The sequence below is a fragment of the Eumetopias jubatus genome, unplaced genomic scaffold (assembly GCF_037043125.1).
Source record: "Eumetopias jubatus isolate StellerSeaLion01/CBP00866 unplaced genomic scaffold, mEumJub1_p1.0 scaffold_10, whole genome shotgun sequence".
In the NCBI taxonomy this organism is placed as follows: domain Eukaryota; kingdom Metazoa; phylum Chordata; class Mammalia; order Carnivora; family Otariidae; genus Eumetopias; species Eumetopias jubatus.
The window spans coordinates 4,233,844-4,252,804 of NW_028274816.1; the positions used below are offsets into that span (position 1 = coordinate 4,233,844).

Genomic DNA, 18,961 nt, shown 5'->3' on the forward strand with positions numbered 1-18,961 from the left:
TTTCTTAACTGCTCTGAACCCGTTACTACATCTGTATAATGAGGATAAACAATACTGCTCACCTCAGGGAGATTTGGGAGGACTGAGATAAATGTAAAAGAGTTCCTGCCAAATAATAAGTACTGTTAAGTATTATGAAAAAGAAGTAAACAAACATTTGGAAAATACTAAACTCTTAAATCCTTAAATGTTGCTGAGTAACAAAAACTTGAAACTTTCCTATGATTAAATTAAGAATACATTAGTTATGTGAGGTAATACGATGATAGGCAGGGGCAGGCTGAGTACAGGTAATGTCCATTCATCTCTGTGTGTAATAGGGAATAAAAAGAACTGACTTGCTATTGTGGAACAGAACAGGAAAATGGGGTTGCTTTGTGAGCTGCTATGGGAATGCAGTGCTCTGGACAAAGGATAAGCAGCAAACAGCACTTTCATCCATTCATCCACTACCCATCCACCATCTACCTAACTATGTATCCATCTGTCCAATCCGTAAGTCAACTCTTTAGTGAGTGAGGGTTAATTAAGCACAGAAGAGCTGTCTGTGTACCTACCCATATCCAAGAAGTACACCTTTGCTTTTGCTTATCAATGGATGGGGCATTTACACAGAATGAAAAGGCAGTATTGCAGATGGAAGAAAATGGGGTTGAAATGAAAGCCTAAGTTGTTTGAAAATGGAATAGGACATTTAAAAGAGGGGTGGCATTGGGATCTTCATAATTTATTCTCATGCTTCTTTATTGCTCTGACTGATAGCAGGGAATTCCACTCCAGTGTAATATACCAAAGAGGAATACATTTACTGTTTTTCCTCTCCTAGGCTGTACGTATCTAGAAGGCCTAAGAATAGGGAAGATCCTGGAATAATCACTTTCTTAGTCCTGTGGCAATCAAATAAGGAAGAGAGAAATGCCTGGTGAACATCACAGGGCAGTTATATGGGTTGCTCCACATATCACAGATCCGTTCAATTGGGGCAGGCTTAGAGAGACAAGTGCCCCAATTAAATATTAGCTAAAGTAGTAAAAATATCACCTCTTAAATCATAAAATAGCAATGTAATAATGTAAAAACAATCATCCTACAGAATTTTTAAGTACTTTAAATTTAGTATCCAGCGGTTCAATTATATATTCTAATACCTTACATCATTAAAAAAAATAAAAGAACAGTGTAGTTTTGAGAATACAGAATGTCATCAGAGGTACAGCTTTACTAAAAAACCTCTGACCTAGAAAGGCAAGAATCTAATATATATACAAACCTGTACATAAAGGCTTCAGGGATTTCAAGTCCTAGTTTTTCCTCAGGCTTGCGTGTCTTAAAAGAAATGAATACGGCTTTAATGCTGCTTTAAATGCTGAGTATGTATAAAATCAGGACTCTGAAGCAGCAATTTTATAATTTGTATATAAATTACCATTTCCAATCAAAAAGCATTCAAAATATTTTATCAGAATCACATCTGGCATCTGTGACTCACCAAGATAGATGCCTCAGTCTTTGCTAGAAAGTAGGAACTCACAGAGTAATCACTTTTGCTATGGCAACTACTGCAGGGCAAGCGCCACAGTGACATGGAATGGAACAAACTGGACTTAAAATATTCTAAGAACATCTAATCACTTTATGTTCCGCATGGCAATGTGTGAATATATAAATTATTTCAATTTTACCAAAAAATTTTTAACAGTATTGTCTTTAGTAGGATAGGGGCAGGTCAAGAGGAGGGAAACAAAGGTTCAGCAGGTTAGAGAGGCAACTGTTTAAATTGGTTGCTTTTACTTTGATCATGTCAGAATAAATTGGCACTAGAAAGACCCAGGAAATATTGAGAAGCTATGCAAATACTGGTAGTTTGTTTCAATGTTAAATAATAAATACTATAGATAACACATGTTGTCAGAATTCAGGAATTAGAAAAACAGAGATATGAGGACTAAGAATAAAAATTTATAAGGACCCAGGATGTCTCCTGAAATCAGCACCCATCTATTTTAGAAATTTATAACACCTTAGTTGAAGTACTTAACTTTAATCAAAATGAGCGAAAGTAATGTTAGATCAGTTCTCATCACATAAATGACACTTAGACGTTGTGGTTTAGTAGGATTATAGTTAAAGATACTTAAGACAGGTCCTAAATTTGGGCTCAATTCTTAAAAACCAATTAAATAAACTAGAATATATTTTCATTTAATTGAATTATTCATTCAAAATGATTCATTGAGTATTTACAGTGTGACTGGCACTGCTCCAGGCATGAAATATAGCAGTGAACAAAACACACCAATGGGGTATATTCTAGTGACAGTACATGAGTAAAATGCACAGTATGTCAGATAGTGATAAATGCCAGGAGAAAAATAAAAGAAGGAAAGGAGATAGGTGTGCTGGGGCAGAATTTACATAGAGCGATCAGGGAAGGTCTCTGGATAGGGAGATATTTCAGCAAGACTAGAAGGTTATCAGGGAGTGACCCATGAAAAATATCAGGAGGAAGAGCATTCTACAGAGAAGAAAGAGCAAAGGCAGAAGGCCTCAGGAGAAACTGTGCCTGGCCTGTTTGAAGAACACAAAGAAGCCAGTATGGTTGGAATACAGTTACATTTACACTATTAGGAAGAAAGGTGGGATACTTTGGGCAGGTACTCCTTCATTTACCCATCATCCATCTTCTAAAAGGCATTTTAAACAAGGATATACTGATACCCAATTCTGTGTCTCTCTAGAGTTTGTATCTCCCATTTGTATCTTGTTTTAGTGTCTGACAGACATCTCAAACTTAACGTGTCCAAAACAGAACTATTAATTAACAAACTCCAAATTTACTCTTCCTACTCCTTTTCTACCTTAGTGAATGGTTTTACCACCCAGTTATTCAAGCCCAAAACCTAGAAATCACCCTTTCTTCTTCTTCTCTTCCCTCCAACATCCAATCCATCAGCAAGTCCTGTCAACTTAGTCTCCAACATCTAAATATGACTGCTTCTCTTACCTCCTAATGATTGCCCTGATCTAAGTCCTCATATTCTTTGCCTGGTTAGTTCCTCTTAACAAGTCTCCTTGAAGCTTCCAATTACATCTACAATAAAATCCAAACTCTTTATCTAGGTCCACAAGGCCCCAAAGACCTGGCCAAGTGCCGGCCTTCTTTTTGTTCCTTCAACATTCACTCAGGTGTTATCTCTAACATGGGACACTCTCCCAAGACCTCCTGTGACTTCATTCAAGTCTTGGGTCAAATATGACCTCCAATCAGTTATGGGAAACAGCTCTTCTTACTTCCTATTACAGTACCTTATTTCCTCAAAGCTCTTACCACTTTCTAAAAATACCTTACTAATTTAATTCTTCTTGTCTTTCCCCCCTTGATTGAATTTTAACTTCATGAGAGCAGGGTTCTTGTATGCTTCACTTGTGGTATATGCCAAGCAGCTAGAATAGAGCAATCCAAATAGTAGGCACTCAAGAAATATTTTTTGAATAGAGTAATATCTTGTACATCTTTCAGTATAAAACAGGAAGAAAAGTGAATGGGAAAACAACTGATCACTATATAATTTTAAAGAATAAACTATTTGAACTGATATGTCTGTACCATAAAATTCAAAGGAGAATATAAGTATTATATTTCAAATTCCTTGAATTCAGGAATTACATCTAATTTGCCCATACTCCATATATTAAAGTATTCTGTATTTGTATCTACTTAATACATTTAAGAGAATCTGAAACCTCAAATATTTCTCTGAATTCAGTTGGAATTCCGTGTTACTTTTTGATGAAAAAACAAATAAAGCTACTTAACAAAGAGCAGCCAATTTCCAAGTATAAGAAACAAACAATAGACTACACTATTAAGTCTTTGGAATAAAGGCAGCCTTAAATGACTCATAAGGAGACCAAGCCCAGAAAACAACACCCAGGACTTTCCCCTATACAATCTCTTTTATAATATAATTGTCCTCTATTTGAAAGCATTTGATTTTCAAAATTCTTTTGTAAAAAAGAATATGAACATTCAATTCTCCATTAGCATTCAGGCTAAATATGAAATTTAAATTTCCATACGTGGCTCATCTGATTTACTTTTATTACCAGATCAAGCACTAACAAGAAACAATTTTCATTTGACAGATTGTTACTGAATATACCTAACTGTAAAACAAGTATAAATGCCATGTTATTTTGAACTAAGCATTTCAGCTCCACCATGGTTAATTTGGAATTAAAACCTGAGTTTTTACCAAGCAGCATATAGCCTTCATAAAATAATTTGATTTTGGGGTTTCCCTCTTTTTCCCCTTCACTTTAATAAACATCGTTGTTTATTTACTGGGCTAGGCAATGGGGATATTCAATTTAATAAGACTGGGTCTCAACCATCAGTGACACCATCTATGTTAATAACATTCAAGGATGACCAAGTTTTGTATTTTCATCAGCTCCTTTTTTTTTTTAAGATTTTATTTATTTATTTGACAGAGAGACAGCGAGAGAATTAACACAAGCAGGGGGAGTGGGAGAGGGAGAAGAAGGCTTCCCACCAAGCATGGATCCCAGTGCAGTGCTCGATCCCAGAACCCTGGGATCATGGCCTGAGCCGAAGGCAGATGCTTAATGACTGAGCCACCCAGGCACCCCTCAGCCCCTTTATATCTTATAAAATTATTTAGATGACCTGACTGACAATTCCCAGGCTTCACCAACATGCTAGGTCTTCTCCCTTCACTTGAAGAATAAAGTGTGATCTTCTTATGATGATCTGATATACATGAGTTAGCATCAGATCTGGATATACAAATTTATTATGTATTATGAGATTTAAAATGATTCAATTTATAGAAAACGCTAACATTCTACTAAGCTTTCAATTTTCCTTTTAGTTTTGTAGCTTTTTATTGATTTCTCCTATATCTGGCACTGCATACAAAATTAATGTTTTCTCTAAGTCTGGTTAAAATTCTATTTGATAGGGAAAAAAACGTATCTTATTTTTCTTGACTTTTTTTGTCCTATGTAATTTAATAAAGAGATACCACCTTGTCTGTAGAAATTCTAGAATATGGTATTTTTTTTTAAGATTTTATTTATTTATTTGACAGAGAAATAGAGAGAGAGAGAGCACAAAGTAGGCAAAGCGGCAGGCAGAGGGAGAGGGAGAAGCAGGCTCCCCGCTGAGCAGGGAGCCTGATGCGGGGCTCAGTCCCAGGATCCTGGGATCATGACCTGAGCTGAGGGCAGCTGCTTGACCGATTGAGCCACCCAGGAGCCCTAGAATATGATATTCTGACTGAACTCTAACATATAGTTTAAAAGAGTTATACAGTATGATAAGACACAAAATATGTTTTCTAGAAGATGACTGCTTAACTATTAGAGGCATCTATGGGTTGCAGATCTCCCAAGTACCTCATCTGACACTAGCCAGTAGCAGCCACTATTTATGGGCTGATTTCTAAGGCTCAGAGACTGCTAAATTCTACAAACAATGCCTTTTGGGTCACTAGTGCCCTTGTAACCTGTAAATGCAAAGGCCTTTTCTTGTCATAATATCGTCAGTGGTTTTCCACCACCTTTTATTCCTTCTTTCTCTGCCAAGTTATTTATACTCTCTTCCTTAGAGGGCTCATTTGGGTCTTGACTTCTTATCTCTTGGAGGACTTTTAAACTTGCTTTGCTTTATTCCTGAACCTAGGTTACCTATATGTTCCAGCTTTGTCTTATTAGTATAATTAACATGTTGACTCTAAAGTATCTATAAAGTATTCAAACCAGCTTTCTCTTCTAATTATCTAGCTCTATGAAGGACGGTAGAGAAAATAATTCTTTTAGTCATTCTGAGGCTTTTTTTTTTTAACTCTCTAGTGTCAAACCAATCACTAAATTTACTGATTCTTTCTTTGCAATGTTTCTCACACTTGTCCCTCCCATTTATTGATGTAGTTAGTGCATGCTCTTAGTATTTCAGACCTGACCTGTCTTCTGACTGATTTCTATCCCTAGAAAATCCAATATCTTAAGACTTTAAATCTGCCTCTCTTTTGATATAAAAATCTCAGGCATATCAGAGATTCTACTGATTTTCCCCTGAATTCCTTTTCCATATCCAAGAAGCAATACCTTCTGCATATCCCACCAGACCAGAAGATTTTTACTTTCTGAAGTTAATTTAAAAAGGTAATAATACAAAGATGTTCAAAACTCTACTACTTCCCACTGCTTTCACAGAATAAAATTAACATTTGTTCATCTGCTATCATTTGGTAATTCAATGTGTTCTCAGTCCATTTTTATATGTTTTTACATTTTTACAGAAATCTATTCAAGCCTAAGTGGTTTACTCACTAGTCACTAACCACACCCTGTTTTTATAACTCTACATATTTTTAGCCAAACCTCAGAGTTGTTTCAAAGTCCAGTCCAAAATCTCACCTCTTCCATGAGTCTTCCTATCCTTTCTCAGCCTAAAGTGATTCGATCTGCCACAATACTTTGCATCTTGTCTGCGGCATTAATTCCATAATTAACAGTGAAATATAGTCTAGTTTCTCATATATTGTGGCAGTTGTTACTCTATTGTGTTTTTTACAAATTTGTCTTTTGTTTTCCCAATTATACTATACATTTCTTAAAGGCAAGGACCTTACATTAAAATCTGTGCTTTCTTATATGGCATTCAGTACAATATCTGAAACATAAGAGGTCTAACTTTTGCATTTTATTTGTAGGAGTTAAAGATCTTATTAAAATTAAAGATCTTGTTAAAGTACTCTAAAGAAGTTCATCCAACTCAGAGGATAGGATCAATTATATATGAACTTAGAAGTACTATGCCAAAAAAATCTAATGACACTTTAGGTGCATACTTTGGTTTCTTTCTTGCCCTTGCTGACTATTACTCTTCCATAATTTACTTTTTAATAATTAAATTAATATATTAATCTAACCACATAACAGAAAATCTGAAAAACAGGGAATAAGATAAACTATTAACCAGCTTTCACATAGCCATTACTATTAGTTTGATATATTCTTTTCCAATCTGTTTTTTTTTAAGATGATTACATTGTGTAACATATTGTTCTGCTCCTTCTAACAGAATCTTCATAGCCATCATTTTCATTGGCTATATAATATTCCATGGAGTTTTACTTAGCTGATTTCTGGAATAGTATTTCTTTGTCTTATTAAGGAAATAAATAACATTATATTTAGCTTGAGTATTTATTCTGGGTTTTTTTTGGTAAAGGCTCCTGATTTGTGTGATTTCAAACCACCCTACCCACCTCCCTTTGGCTATACCAGAATAGCCTAAATTTAAAGTAGATTTTTTAAAATCTTTAATAAAATATTTTATGTTAGCAGCTAAAAATTTCATCATAGATATAAAACAACCTCTGTTTCTAGACAACTTAAGTGAGTTGGGAGGCATTTAAACCCTCCTTTCTGGTACAGGATTCTTCCTGTAAGCTCGATTATTTATTCAAGCCAGTGCTTTTTTTAACCCATTGTTACCCATTTGGTAAATGCTGAATTTCTGAAATCATGCTGACTTCCTGGCTGTCAGTCTCTTCTCTTGACTTGGTTCTAAGAGAGAGCGAGAGAGAGAGAGAGCGAGCGTGTGTGTGCGTGCGTGCGCATTTCGGGAGGAGTTGAGGATGGAGGGCAGGATGAAATTCTGTGACAGATGTATTCAAATGTATAGAATACGTGTATTTTGTATATATTAATATTTGTAACCTTATTCAATGTCATCTGCTTTTTTGGACTCATTAGCAGTCTTGTTTTTTGATAATACCCAACTAAAAATACATGGATTTCTAAAAAGACATTGTGGGATATTTACTTAAAGCTTACAGATATATTAAAAGTGTTTACTGATATGTTACCTAAAGTCATTAAAAATAGTGGGGATATATAGTTATGTTTCTTAATGGACTGTATCCTATATTCTGCACATTTAAAAAATGCCAACGTGTAAATGTCTAAATTTATGGTTAGAAGAATTAAAAAAAAATTTAAGTAAAGCTACTAATAATTTTGTTAAAACAAGGCACTTTATCATACAAAACACAAAATTATAAAACAAGTAATTTCAATTTGGACTTTTCACCCCCCTGCCAATTTGGAGATTCTTAGCCAGAGATTAAGGGAGGTATAGGTGCCCTCTGAAAATTACATAATGCATATCTACTTTTTTTTCTAGAGAGAGACTTGGAAAAGTATTTGTCATTAATCCAGCTAATCAAGTCAGGCAGCAAATTAAAAAAAAATTTCATATATTCTATAACTTGACTATTTGCTTAATAAAGACTATAAATCAGGCACCATAAATCTGCTCAAAATCAAAGTAATATTTAACATAATGAAACTAAAATACAGTACAATATAGAGATGTATGCTGATGTTTCCATCAAATAACACTATTAAACCTGCTTTAGCTGCTTTAGGATTTATCTCTATGACACTGATCGATTTAGGCAACTGAGCAAAGAGCAGTAACAACAATAAAACCAGGTAAGTCCGATGAAAAGACTCATACAGTAATTTCTTGTGATCTTACTGTGTGCCCGACACTGTGCTTTACTTACATTGTGTTATTCACTGTAGTCTTGTGAGGTGGATATGATCGTCACTGTCATTTTATGAATGAGGAAACTGAGGCCTCTGGACATGGTGACATGTCATCTGGATTCTGAGGAACAGGCTGAGGTGTTTATTGGCAGAATGAAGGAAAAGTAGGAGGGGAGTGAGCTGCAAACTCTTAGATGGTGGTCATCTAGACTACTTTCCCATCTAATACTAAAATCCTTTTTAATAATAATTGACAAATGGTGAAAGAGCCATACATGTTTTAGAAGTTCCTAACCAATGTGAACTTGATTTATGGTGTAGAATCTCATGGAAAACAGATATTCATGTGTTCTCATGTGACAAATTCCTAATAGATGTTATTCTTCTTTGGAATTAAGATGTAAATAAAAATGGTTTTTAGTATTCAAGTTTCAAGAGGTCAGGTTAACTCCAATTTTTTTTTTTTGGTTCCATAATCTAGATATATATGAAGATTTTTTCACAATAATTACTATTTGGTATTGTCTAGAAAAGCCTCAACAGACCTCCTTGTTTTGCATGTTACTCCTGCAAATAGGAGTCCCTTAAGTTCAAATTATACTTTAAACATAAATGTCATAAATTGCTCCTTGTATTAAGGAATTGACTACCTACCATGTATATTACTAGAAAAGGCATCTTTTAAATCTTTAATAGTTCTGAAGGCAATAAAATTATATCAGGGATGGGAAATTAATATGACTAGGTTAGAGAGAGGGGTAGAATTTGAAAGATGAAAAGAATCTTACCAAAGTCTGCAAATGCGGACTGTCCGACCACCATCATATTTGGAGGTTTTTCAAATACAGTATTGAGAGAAAAATTTCCATCCTGTTAATGGCAGAAAATTTTGGGTTAGTCTATCAGTTCATTCGTCAAGTGTGAAAGACAGCATTTAAACTGAAGCAGGGAAATAATTTAAGGCTTTTGTTGTGCTGCACAAAAATCATTCCACTTTCCTATAATACCTTTATCATAAAAAAAAAAAGAAACTGCTGTGAGTTGATAAAGATTGCCTGGAGTGCTTTTCTTGCTGTCACTTCCAATTTTATATACTTTACTACATCTTCTTTATAATTTCAGACATAATGAGTGTCTTCTACTTTCAAGTACCATGGAAATAGTATATTTGGTATATTCTTTATATTTGGTAATATAAAGAAGTAGAAAAAAAATTGTTCCTACCTCGAGGGAGCTTATAGTCCAGGTGGGAGATAAGATATGTCAGGAAAATAGAATTTCTGAAGGTAATATATATAAATGGTACAAGTAAGTAGCAAAGACACTATGTTGTAGAGATTTCAAAGGAAGAAGATTTCTATTGGATACAATTAAGAAAAAAATTAAGATTCGAATGAGATGAGAATTCCACTGATTCTTATAGAGCTAATTCCTTAGCAATTCAAGTTTATGTATCATTGAAAAAAGGGAGCAAAGGATTAAGTCAACTGGCAGATACTAACCAGGGGTGGCTAAGCTAAACAAGAAAGAAAACCCATTAAAGATCATTTGTTTCAGTTACTCTTTCAAAAATGGAGAGTTAACACATCTTAGTTATAAAAATATGCATTTCTTTAAATTATTCTTTCCTTTCTATAATTTTAGATGACAACACCAGAAAAATCAGCCAAAACACTGAATTTGGGATTTGAAGCACTTAGTTCTATTCAGAGCTCTCTTCTTACCACTGATATCTCTATTCACTATTTGACATACCGACTCTGATTACTACATGCTTTATATAGATATTTATATGTTGGAAAATACTTTAAAAAATTAAATTTTTTTCTCTAAGGATACTGCAGATTTGCAAGTTAATTTTTTAAGAAATCCCTTCTGAAATTTACAGAGAATGGCACTGCTACATTGAAAACATGAAGACCAAATGCTTGAGGAACATGAGTTAAGTGCGTAAGATTTGTCTTGTGACAGGCAATTTTCCAAACATTTTAACATTCCATTATCTGCATGCAGAAATATATTTCCCCTATAATTACTAAAGTATCTGATATATTTTTTGAATGATCTTTCTATAGAAATCTTATTTATGTAGCGTCTTAAACCTTATGAATCCCCTCTAGTCTTACTGATACCTGAAATTACATTACAGATATATCAAAGGAGCCAAAGTTCTGACTGAAGTGTCAAGTGTTTTTGCATTTTAGAAAGATCACAGCACTGGATACATAGGGGACATAATGGTTCCAGAATGAATGGAAAAATCTCTTTTAAAATATATCAACTTCATGTAACATAAAGTGGAATATCAACCCATTATACTAATTCAAGTGAACAAATTACCCCAGTGAAATTCTGTTAAACTTAGTAAATATACCTAGAAATATTTCTGGATATAACCTCACGAAGTATCTCTATCAAGTAACACTGAGTACTTCCCAGGTGATGGCCTTCCATGTCTGAGATGCCACATTGCCCTGAACCTCAATAGAAGAAAGGCAATACTTCCTTCCAACCGCTGGAGAAAGAGAATATATTCTTGGTATAGTGTGGGAGAAAGGGCACTAGACATGGAGTTAGATGACAGGGGTTCTAGTCCTGCTTTCATTGGCAAGTTGTATCGCTTTGAACAGCCACTTACTGCTCTGGGCCTCAGTTCTTAATTGTTTAGTAGGGGTAAGTGTACTGTCTACTTGAAGGTTCTGGAGAGGATCAATGCAGTGATAGATTAGAAAGTATTCTGCAAAATGTGAAGTTATCAGGCAAGTACATGGTATTTTTATAATGGCAGTCCTGTGCTTATGAGCTGCAAGTACTTTTTTCATGGGCTGCTATTTGACACTAACACACTGCATTCTATCCCATTCTTTACCATGCTGCTCTTACTGTCCTTCTCTGTATCCCTACAACCCAAAGTTGGGCTAAGTCACTAGGGGTTCTGATGCAGTTATGTCTTTTGCCTTTCACCAAATGAATGACTTAAGGGTAGAAATTTTAGAGACAGATTTCCTAGTTCAACCTCTAGCTCCACTGTTTGTTAGCATTCAGATCTGAATAAGTTAGTTTTTTTTTTTAAGATTTTATTTATTTATTTGATAGAGAGACAATGACAGCAGGAACACAAGCAGGGGCGAGTGGGAGAGGGAGAAGCAGGCTTCCCTCTGAGCAGGGAGCCTGATGTGGGGCTCGATCCCAGGACCCTGGGATTGTGACCTGAGCCAAAGGCAGATGCTTAACCACTGAGCCACCCAAGCGCCCCCTGAATAAGTTGTTCTAAGTATCTGTTTACTTATCTTGAAAATGTGTTTTTACAAAGTTTTTGTGAGGATGAGTGAGATAATCCATATAAAGTGCTTAGTAGAATATATGCACATAGTATGCATTTAGTTAACACTGACTATTATCACTAGTAGGAACACTAGTAGGAATACCACTATTTCTGCTACCAAAACTACCACCTACCATTGAAACAGCTAACCTATTGCCATTGATAGAGGAAACTACCTGCCATTTTCTGCCTTAATGCCAACCATAAGTGCAATATTGTAACAAGTATCTTTTTGTAGATGACCATGCTTTGGCCTGTGTGGGTTTTTGTTGTTGTTGTTGTTTTTTAAAGAGAGAGACGGAGAGGGGCAGAAGGAGGAGAGGGGCAGAGGGAGAGAGAATCTTAGGTAGGCTCCATGCCCAGCGCGGAGACTGATGCAGAGCTTGATCTCATGGCCCTGAGACCATGACCTGAGTGGAAATCAAGAGGCAGGTGCTTAACCAACTGTCCCCAGCCCACATGTTTAAATATTTAATGTTAAAACTGTTATATTTACGAAGTTTGAAAAAATGACCAAGAAGCAATATCTGATGACTATTTTGTGTCTACATCTTTATTCTTATAAAGCAATGATTCTCAAGTGGGGGTGATTTTGTTCTCCAGGGGACATTGGACAATGTCTGGAGATTTATATGATTGTCATAACTGGGGTCAGCTACTAGCACCTAAGTGAGCAGAAGTCAGAGATACTGTTAAACAACCTACAGTGCACAGGACAGAACTCTACAATAAAGAATTATCTGGCCCCAAAAGGTAATAATGCCAAGATGGAAAATTTCTAACATAAAGTGTGATGGGTAAAGCCCAATGACTGCCATTCTTGTCCTAGCTGTTCTCCTTTCTAACACTTACCTAGTCTCTTCTTTGAGTTCTAGCCTTACATTTCTAACCACCTCCTTGGTATGTCTCTTATCTGAAATAATTTTTTTCCTGCCTCAAATTAGACACTTCATTTGTCTTTTCTGTTACCAGTCACTAATAGAAAACATGAGTTAATCTTGCATTAATGGTCTTTCTCTCTTATATTTATCCCTTCTAGGCCATTCCCAATACTTTAGTCTTTTAATCATTCACCTCTTTCTCAGGTTATAGTAAATTCCACCTCAGTTATCTCCCTGCCTTCAGATTTTCCATGCAAGCTTATCTGATACGGAGTAGCAAGATAACTACAATAATGAAAGCTCTTTTCATCTCACCTTCAGTCCTAAAACATTTAAAAGCTTCTCAATAAATATTTAAAAGATCAAATTACTTTAGAAGTCAAGGCTTCTGTTGATCTTATCTGAGCCAATTCTTCTAATCTTACCTTTTAGTATCTTTTCATGCTCTGGCCCAAACCAGCCAAGTTCTATACTCTGAACATGTCCTGAGTTTCCTTTGTACTTCCTTGTCCATCTCTTTCTTTTTTGTCACTTCCAACCACTAATATCCCACTCATCTGTACTGGTCATTTCAAATACCACATCTTTCTTGAAGTCTTCCCTGATGATCCTGGGGGGACCAAATGGAAGCAACTGCTCTGCCTCTGAGCTACTTGTAGCATGAGGTCTGTATGTCTCATCAAACCATCCAGAGTTGCCCACACTCACATCTTAGCCCTTTTGGCCTATAAGCTCCTTTAACTTTTGTGCCTCCTGGAGCACCTACATGGGACTGCGTGAACAACTGGCATTCTTTTTTTTTTTTTTAAGATTTTATTTATTTATTTAACAGAGAGAGACACAGCGAGAGAGGGAACACAAGCAGGGGGAGTGGGAGAGGGAGAAGCAGGCTTCCCATGGAGCAGGGAGCCAGATGCGGGGCTCGATCCCAGGACCCTGAGATCATGACCTGAGCCGAAGGCAGATGCTTAATGACTGAGCCACCCAGGTGCCCCCACAACTCACATTCTAACAAGATTTGCTGAAGCTCTAGTTCTACTACCTAACATAATTTCAAGGTTTTTTTTTTCTCTTAGTGAATACTACAAATTGTTTGCCCAATCTCTAACTGAAAACAATCCTCCATTTTACCTGAACTAATTAATATTGAGTCTACATTTCTCTTAATTTGTACCAGTGATTTATTAATTGTTAACATGGGTACCTTACTGATCCAGCTGTTTTACAGCAAGAACAACCCTTAGTCTCTATTGTCCAATAGCCAACTTATTAACTTTCTTTAAAGACAATAATAATAAAAAAGACCAAGTCAAAATCTAATCTCTTCTTGATGATTTTTCTCCTACTACATTGCTTTACTAGATTTAATTCAGCAGGCTGCCACTACTTTCAAGATCAGGAGACATACCCAACTTCCCTTATATATAACAACAGAGAGTTAGACAACTGGGGAAACAGTAATATTTTTCAAATGAAAGAACAAAACAAAACCACAGCAAAAGAGCTAAATGAAATGAAGATAAACAGTATGCATAAAGAATTCAAAGTAATGATCATACCTACAGGGCTTGAGAAAAGAGTAGAGAATCTCAGTGAGACAAGAGATTGAAATATAAAATGAAACCAATTAGAGAGGAAGAACTCAATAACAAATTAAAAATGTACTAGAGGGAATCAATAGAAGATTAGAAAAGGGAGAAGAATGGATTAGCAACCTGGAAGACAGAGTAATGGAAAGCAACCAAGTTGAATAGCAAAAAAAAAAAAAAGAATAAAAAACTGGAATAGACTTAGGGAACTCAGTGACATCACCAAATGCAGTAACATTTACATTATAGGGATCCCGGAAGGAGAAGAGACCAAGAGGCAGAAAATTTATTTAAAGAAATAACAGCTGAAAACATCCCTAATTCAGGGAAGAAAACAGACATCCAGATCCAGGAGACACAGAGACCCCCCAAACAAAATCAACCCAAGGAGGTCCAAATCAAGACACATAATTAAAATGGCAAAAAGTACTGATAAAGAGAGAATTTTAAAAGCAGCAAGAGGAAAAACAAACAAACAAAAACCCAAACCAGTTACATTCAAGGGAAACCACATAAGGCTATCAGCTGATTTTTCAGCAGAAAGTTTATAGGTCAGAAGGGAGTAGAAGGATAGAGTACTGAAAGGAAAAACCTGCAATGAAGAATATTCTACCCAACAAGGTTATCATTCAGAAGACAAGGAGAGATAAAGTTTCCTAGACAAACAAAAGTTAAAGGAGTTTTCATCACCACTAACCCAGCCTTCTAAGAAACGTTAAAAGGGATTTTTATGAGTGGAGAGAAAATGCCACAATTAGGAGTAAGAAAATTGTAAGAGCAAAGATTTCACAGGTAAATACAAACAAAACAAAAGCATTAGATTAATCACTTATAACACCAGTACAAAGGTTAAAGGAAAAAAGCAGTAAAATCAATTATATCTATAAAAACCAGTCAAGGGATTCATAAAATAAAAGGATGTAATGTATGACATCATATACAGAAAACGTGGAGTGGGGAGCAGAGTAAAAATTTAGTGTTTTTAGAATGGGTTCAAACTTAAGTGACCATCAACTTAACACAGATTATTGTATGCATAAGATGTTATATATGAACCTAATGGTAATCACATAATCAAAAATTTATAATAGATACACAAAAAATAAAGAAGGTGTAATCTAAGCATATTACTAAAAACCCCCATCAGATCACATGGGATGACAATAAACGAAAGGAATAGAGAAGAAAAACAAAAACAACTGTAAAACAAGTAACAAAATGGCAGTAAGTATGTGCCTATCAATAATTAAACTGAATGTAAATGGGCTAAATACTCCAACTAAAAGACATAGGGTATGTTGCCTATAGGATAATCATTTCAGACCTAAATCCACATGTAGACAGAAAGAGAAGGGACAGAAAAACATTTACCATGTAAATGCAAGTGAAAAAAAAAAACACAAAAAACTGGAGTAGTAATCAATACTTATATTCAATAAAAGAGACATTAAAACAAAGACCATAACAAGAGACAAAGAGGACACTATGTAATGATAAAGGAAACAATCCAAAGAAGATCTAACAATTGTAAATATTTATGCACCCAACATTGTAGTACCTAAATACATAAAGCAATTATTAACAGACATAAAGGAAAAATCAACAGGAATACAATAACAGGGAACTTTAACACCCCACTTACATCAATGGATAGATCACCCAGACAGAAAACCAACAAAGAAACAATAGCTTTGAATGATCTATTGGACCAGATGGATTTAAGAGATATATTTAGAACATTTCACCCAAAAGCAGTGGAATACTCATTCTTTTCAAGGGCACATGGAACATTCTCCAGATTAGATCACATGCTGGGCCATGAAACAAGTCTCAATAAATTCAAATAGACTGAAATCATATCATGTATCTCTTCTGACCACAACAATATGAAACTAGAAATAAGTCACAAGAAAGAATCTGAAAAGGACACAAATACATGGAGGCTATATAACATGCTACTGAAAAATGAATGGGTCAAGGAAGAAATCAAAGAGAAAATAAAAAAAATACATGCAGACAGACAAATGAACATGAAAGCACAATGACCCAAAACCTTTGGGATGTTGCAAAAGTGGTTTTAAGAGGGAAGTTTATTTTTTAATTATTTTATTTTTTATTATTAACATATAATGTATTACACAATACACAGCGCTCACCAAAACACATAACCCTCCCCAATGTCCATCACCCAGCCACCCCATCCCTCCCACCCCACTCCACTCCAGCAACCCTCAGTTTATTTCCTGAGATTAAGAGTCTTATTTATGGGTTGTCTCAAGAGGGAAGTTTATAACAACAGAATCCTCAAGGAACAAGAAAAATCTCAAATAAACAACCTAACCTTACACATCAAGGAGCTAGAAAAAAGAACAACTAAAGCCTAAAACCAGTAGAAACTACTAGTTTCTAGAAATAACAATCTAGAAATAACAAAGATTAGAACAGAAATAAATGAAATAGAGAATAAAAAAAAAAACCCGTAATAGAACAGATCAATGACTCAGAAGCTGGTTTATTAAAAAGATCAACAAAAATTGAAAAACCCTTAGCCAGACTCATCCAAAAAGCAACACCCCAAAGAAAGAGAGAGGGAGAACTCAAATAAACAAAATCAGAAATGAAAGAGAAATAATAGCACAGAAATACAAAGGGTTATAAGAAAATATTATGAAAAATTATATGCCAACAAATTGGACAACCTAGAAGAAATGGATAAATTCCTAGAAACCTGTAACATCCCAAAATTGAATCAGGAATAGAAACGTTGACCAGACTGATTACTAGTAGTGAAACTTAATCAGTATTCAAAAAACTCCCACAAACAAAAGTCCAGGACCAGATGACCTCACAGGTAAATTCTACCAAACATTAAAAGAAGAGTTAATACCTATTCTTCTCAAACTTTTTAAAAAAATAGAAGAGGAAGGAAAGCCACTCAATTCATTCTATGAGGCCAGCATTACTAATAACAAAATCAACAAAATAACAAAATAACAAAAAAATGAAAATTACAGGACAATAACTCTGATGAACACAGATGCAAAAATCTTCAACAAAATATTAGCAAACTGAATCTAACAATACATAAAAAAAATCATTCACCTTGATTAAGGGGATTTATTCCAGGGATGCGCAGGTGGTTCAATATATGCAAATCAATCATTGTGATATATCACATTAACAAGAGAAAGGATAAAAACCTAGTAGTCATAACAACAAATGCAGAAAGAGCATTTGAGAATGTACAGTATCTATTCATGATAAAAACTCCCAACACAGTTGTTCTAGAGGGAACATACATCAACATAAGAAAGACCATATATGAAAAACCCATGGCTAATATCATTTGCAATGGTCAAACACTGAGCTTTTTCTCTAAGCTCAGGAACAAGACAAGAATGTCCACTCACCACCTTTATTCAACATAGTACTGGAAATCTTAGCCACAGCAGTATGACAAGAAAAAGAATAAGGTATCCATTGGTAAGGAAGAAGTAAAACTTTCACTATTTGCACCATGCCGTGACACTCTCTCTATATAAAACTAAAAATGTACCAAAAAACTACTAGGACTGATAAATGAATTCAGTAAAGTCATAGGATACAAAATTAATATATAGAAATCTGTTGCACTTCTATACTCTAATAATGAAGTAGCAGCAGGAGAAGTTAAGAAAACAATTCCAATTACAACTGCACCAAAAATAGTAAAATACCTAGGCATACTTAACCAAGGAGGTGAGTGACCCACACTCTGAAAACTATAAAACACTGATGAAAAAAACTGATGATGACACAAACAAATGGAAAGATACTCCTTGCTCATGGACTGGAAGAACCAATATTGTCATCATGTCCATACTACCCAAAGAAATCTAACAGATGTAATGCAATTCCTATCAAAATACAAACAGTTTTCACAAGACTAGAACAAACAATCCTAAAATTTGTATGGCACCACAAAAGACCCCAAATAGCCAAAGCAATCTTGAGAAAGAAGAAGCAAGCTGGAGGTATCACAACTGCAGATTTCAAGACACAGTATAAAGCTGTAGTAATCAAAACAGTATGATACTGGTACAAAAATAGGCACATAGATCTTTGGAAAAGAATACAGTCCAAAATTAGACCCACAATTAATCTATGAAAAAGGAGGCAAGAATATATTATGGGAAAAAGTCTCCTCAACAAATGGTACTCCATAAACTGGACAGCTACATGCAAAAAGAGTGAAACTGAACCACCTTCTTACACCATACAGAAAAATAAAATAGATTATAAGGACCTAAATGTGAGACATGAAACCATAAAACTCCTGAAAAGAAAATAGGCAGTAATTGCTTTGACATTGACTGTAGCAACATTTTTCTAGATATGTCTAGAGAAAAAGCAAGAGAGAGACAAGTGAGACAAAAGCAAAATTAAACTATTGAGACTATACCAAAATAAAAAGCTTTGAACAGTAAAGGAAACCATCACCAAAACAAAAGGCAACCCACTGAACAGGAGAAGGTCTTTGCAAATGATATCCAATAAGGGGTTAATATCCAAAATATACACATAACTAATATAACTCAACA

General features: G+C 35.0%; 1 protein-coding gene across 2 annotated transcripts in view; it reads right to left on the bottom strand.

Moving 5' to 3' along the window:
- ITFG1 (integrin alpha FG-GAP repeat containing 1) overlaps nt 1–18,961 on the bottom strand; it is a 326,458-nt gene that overhangs the window by 205,491 nt on the left and 102,006 nt on the right. For both annotated transcript variants that reach the window (XM_028091250.2, XM_028091252.2), the window contains exon 8: nt 9,375–9,456. In XM_028091250.2, coding sequence (XP_027947051.1) covers nt 9,375–9,456 — 82 coding nt within the window. The remainder of the gene's footprint in view (nt 1–9,374; nt 9,457–18,961) is intronic.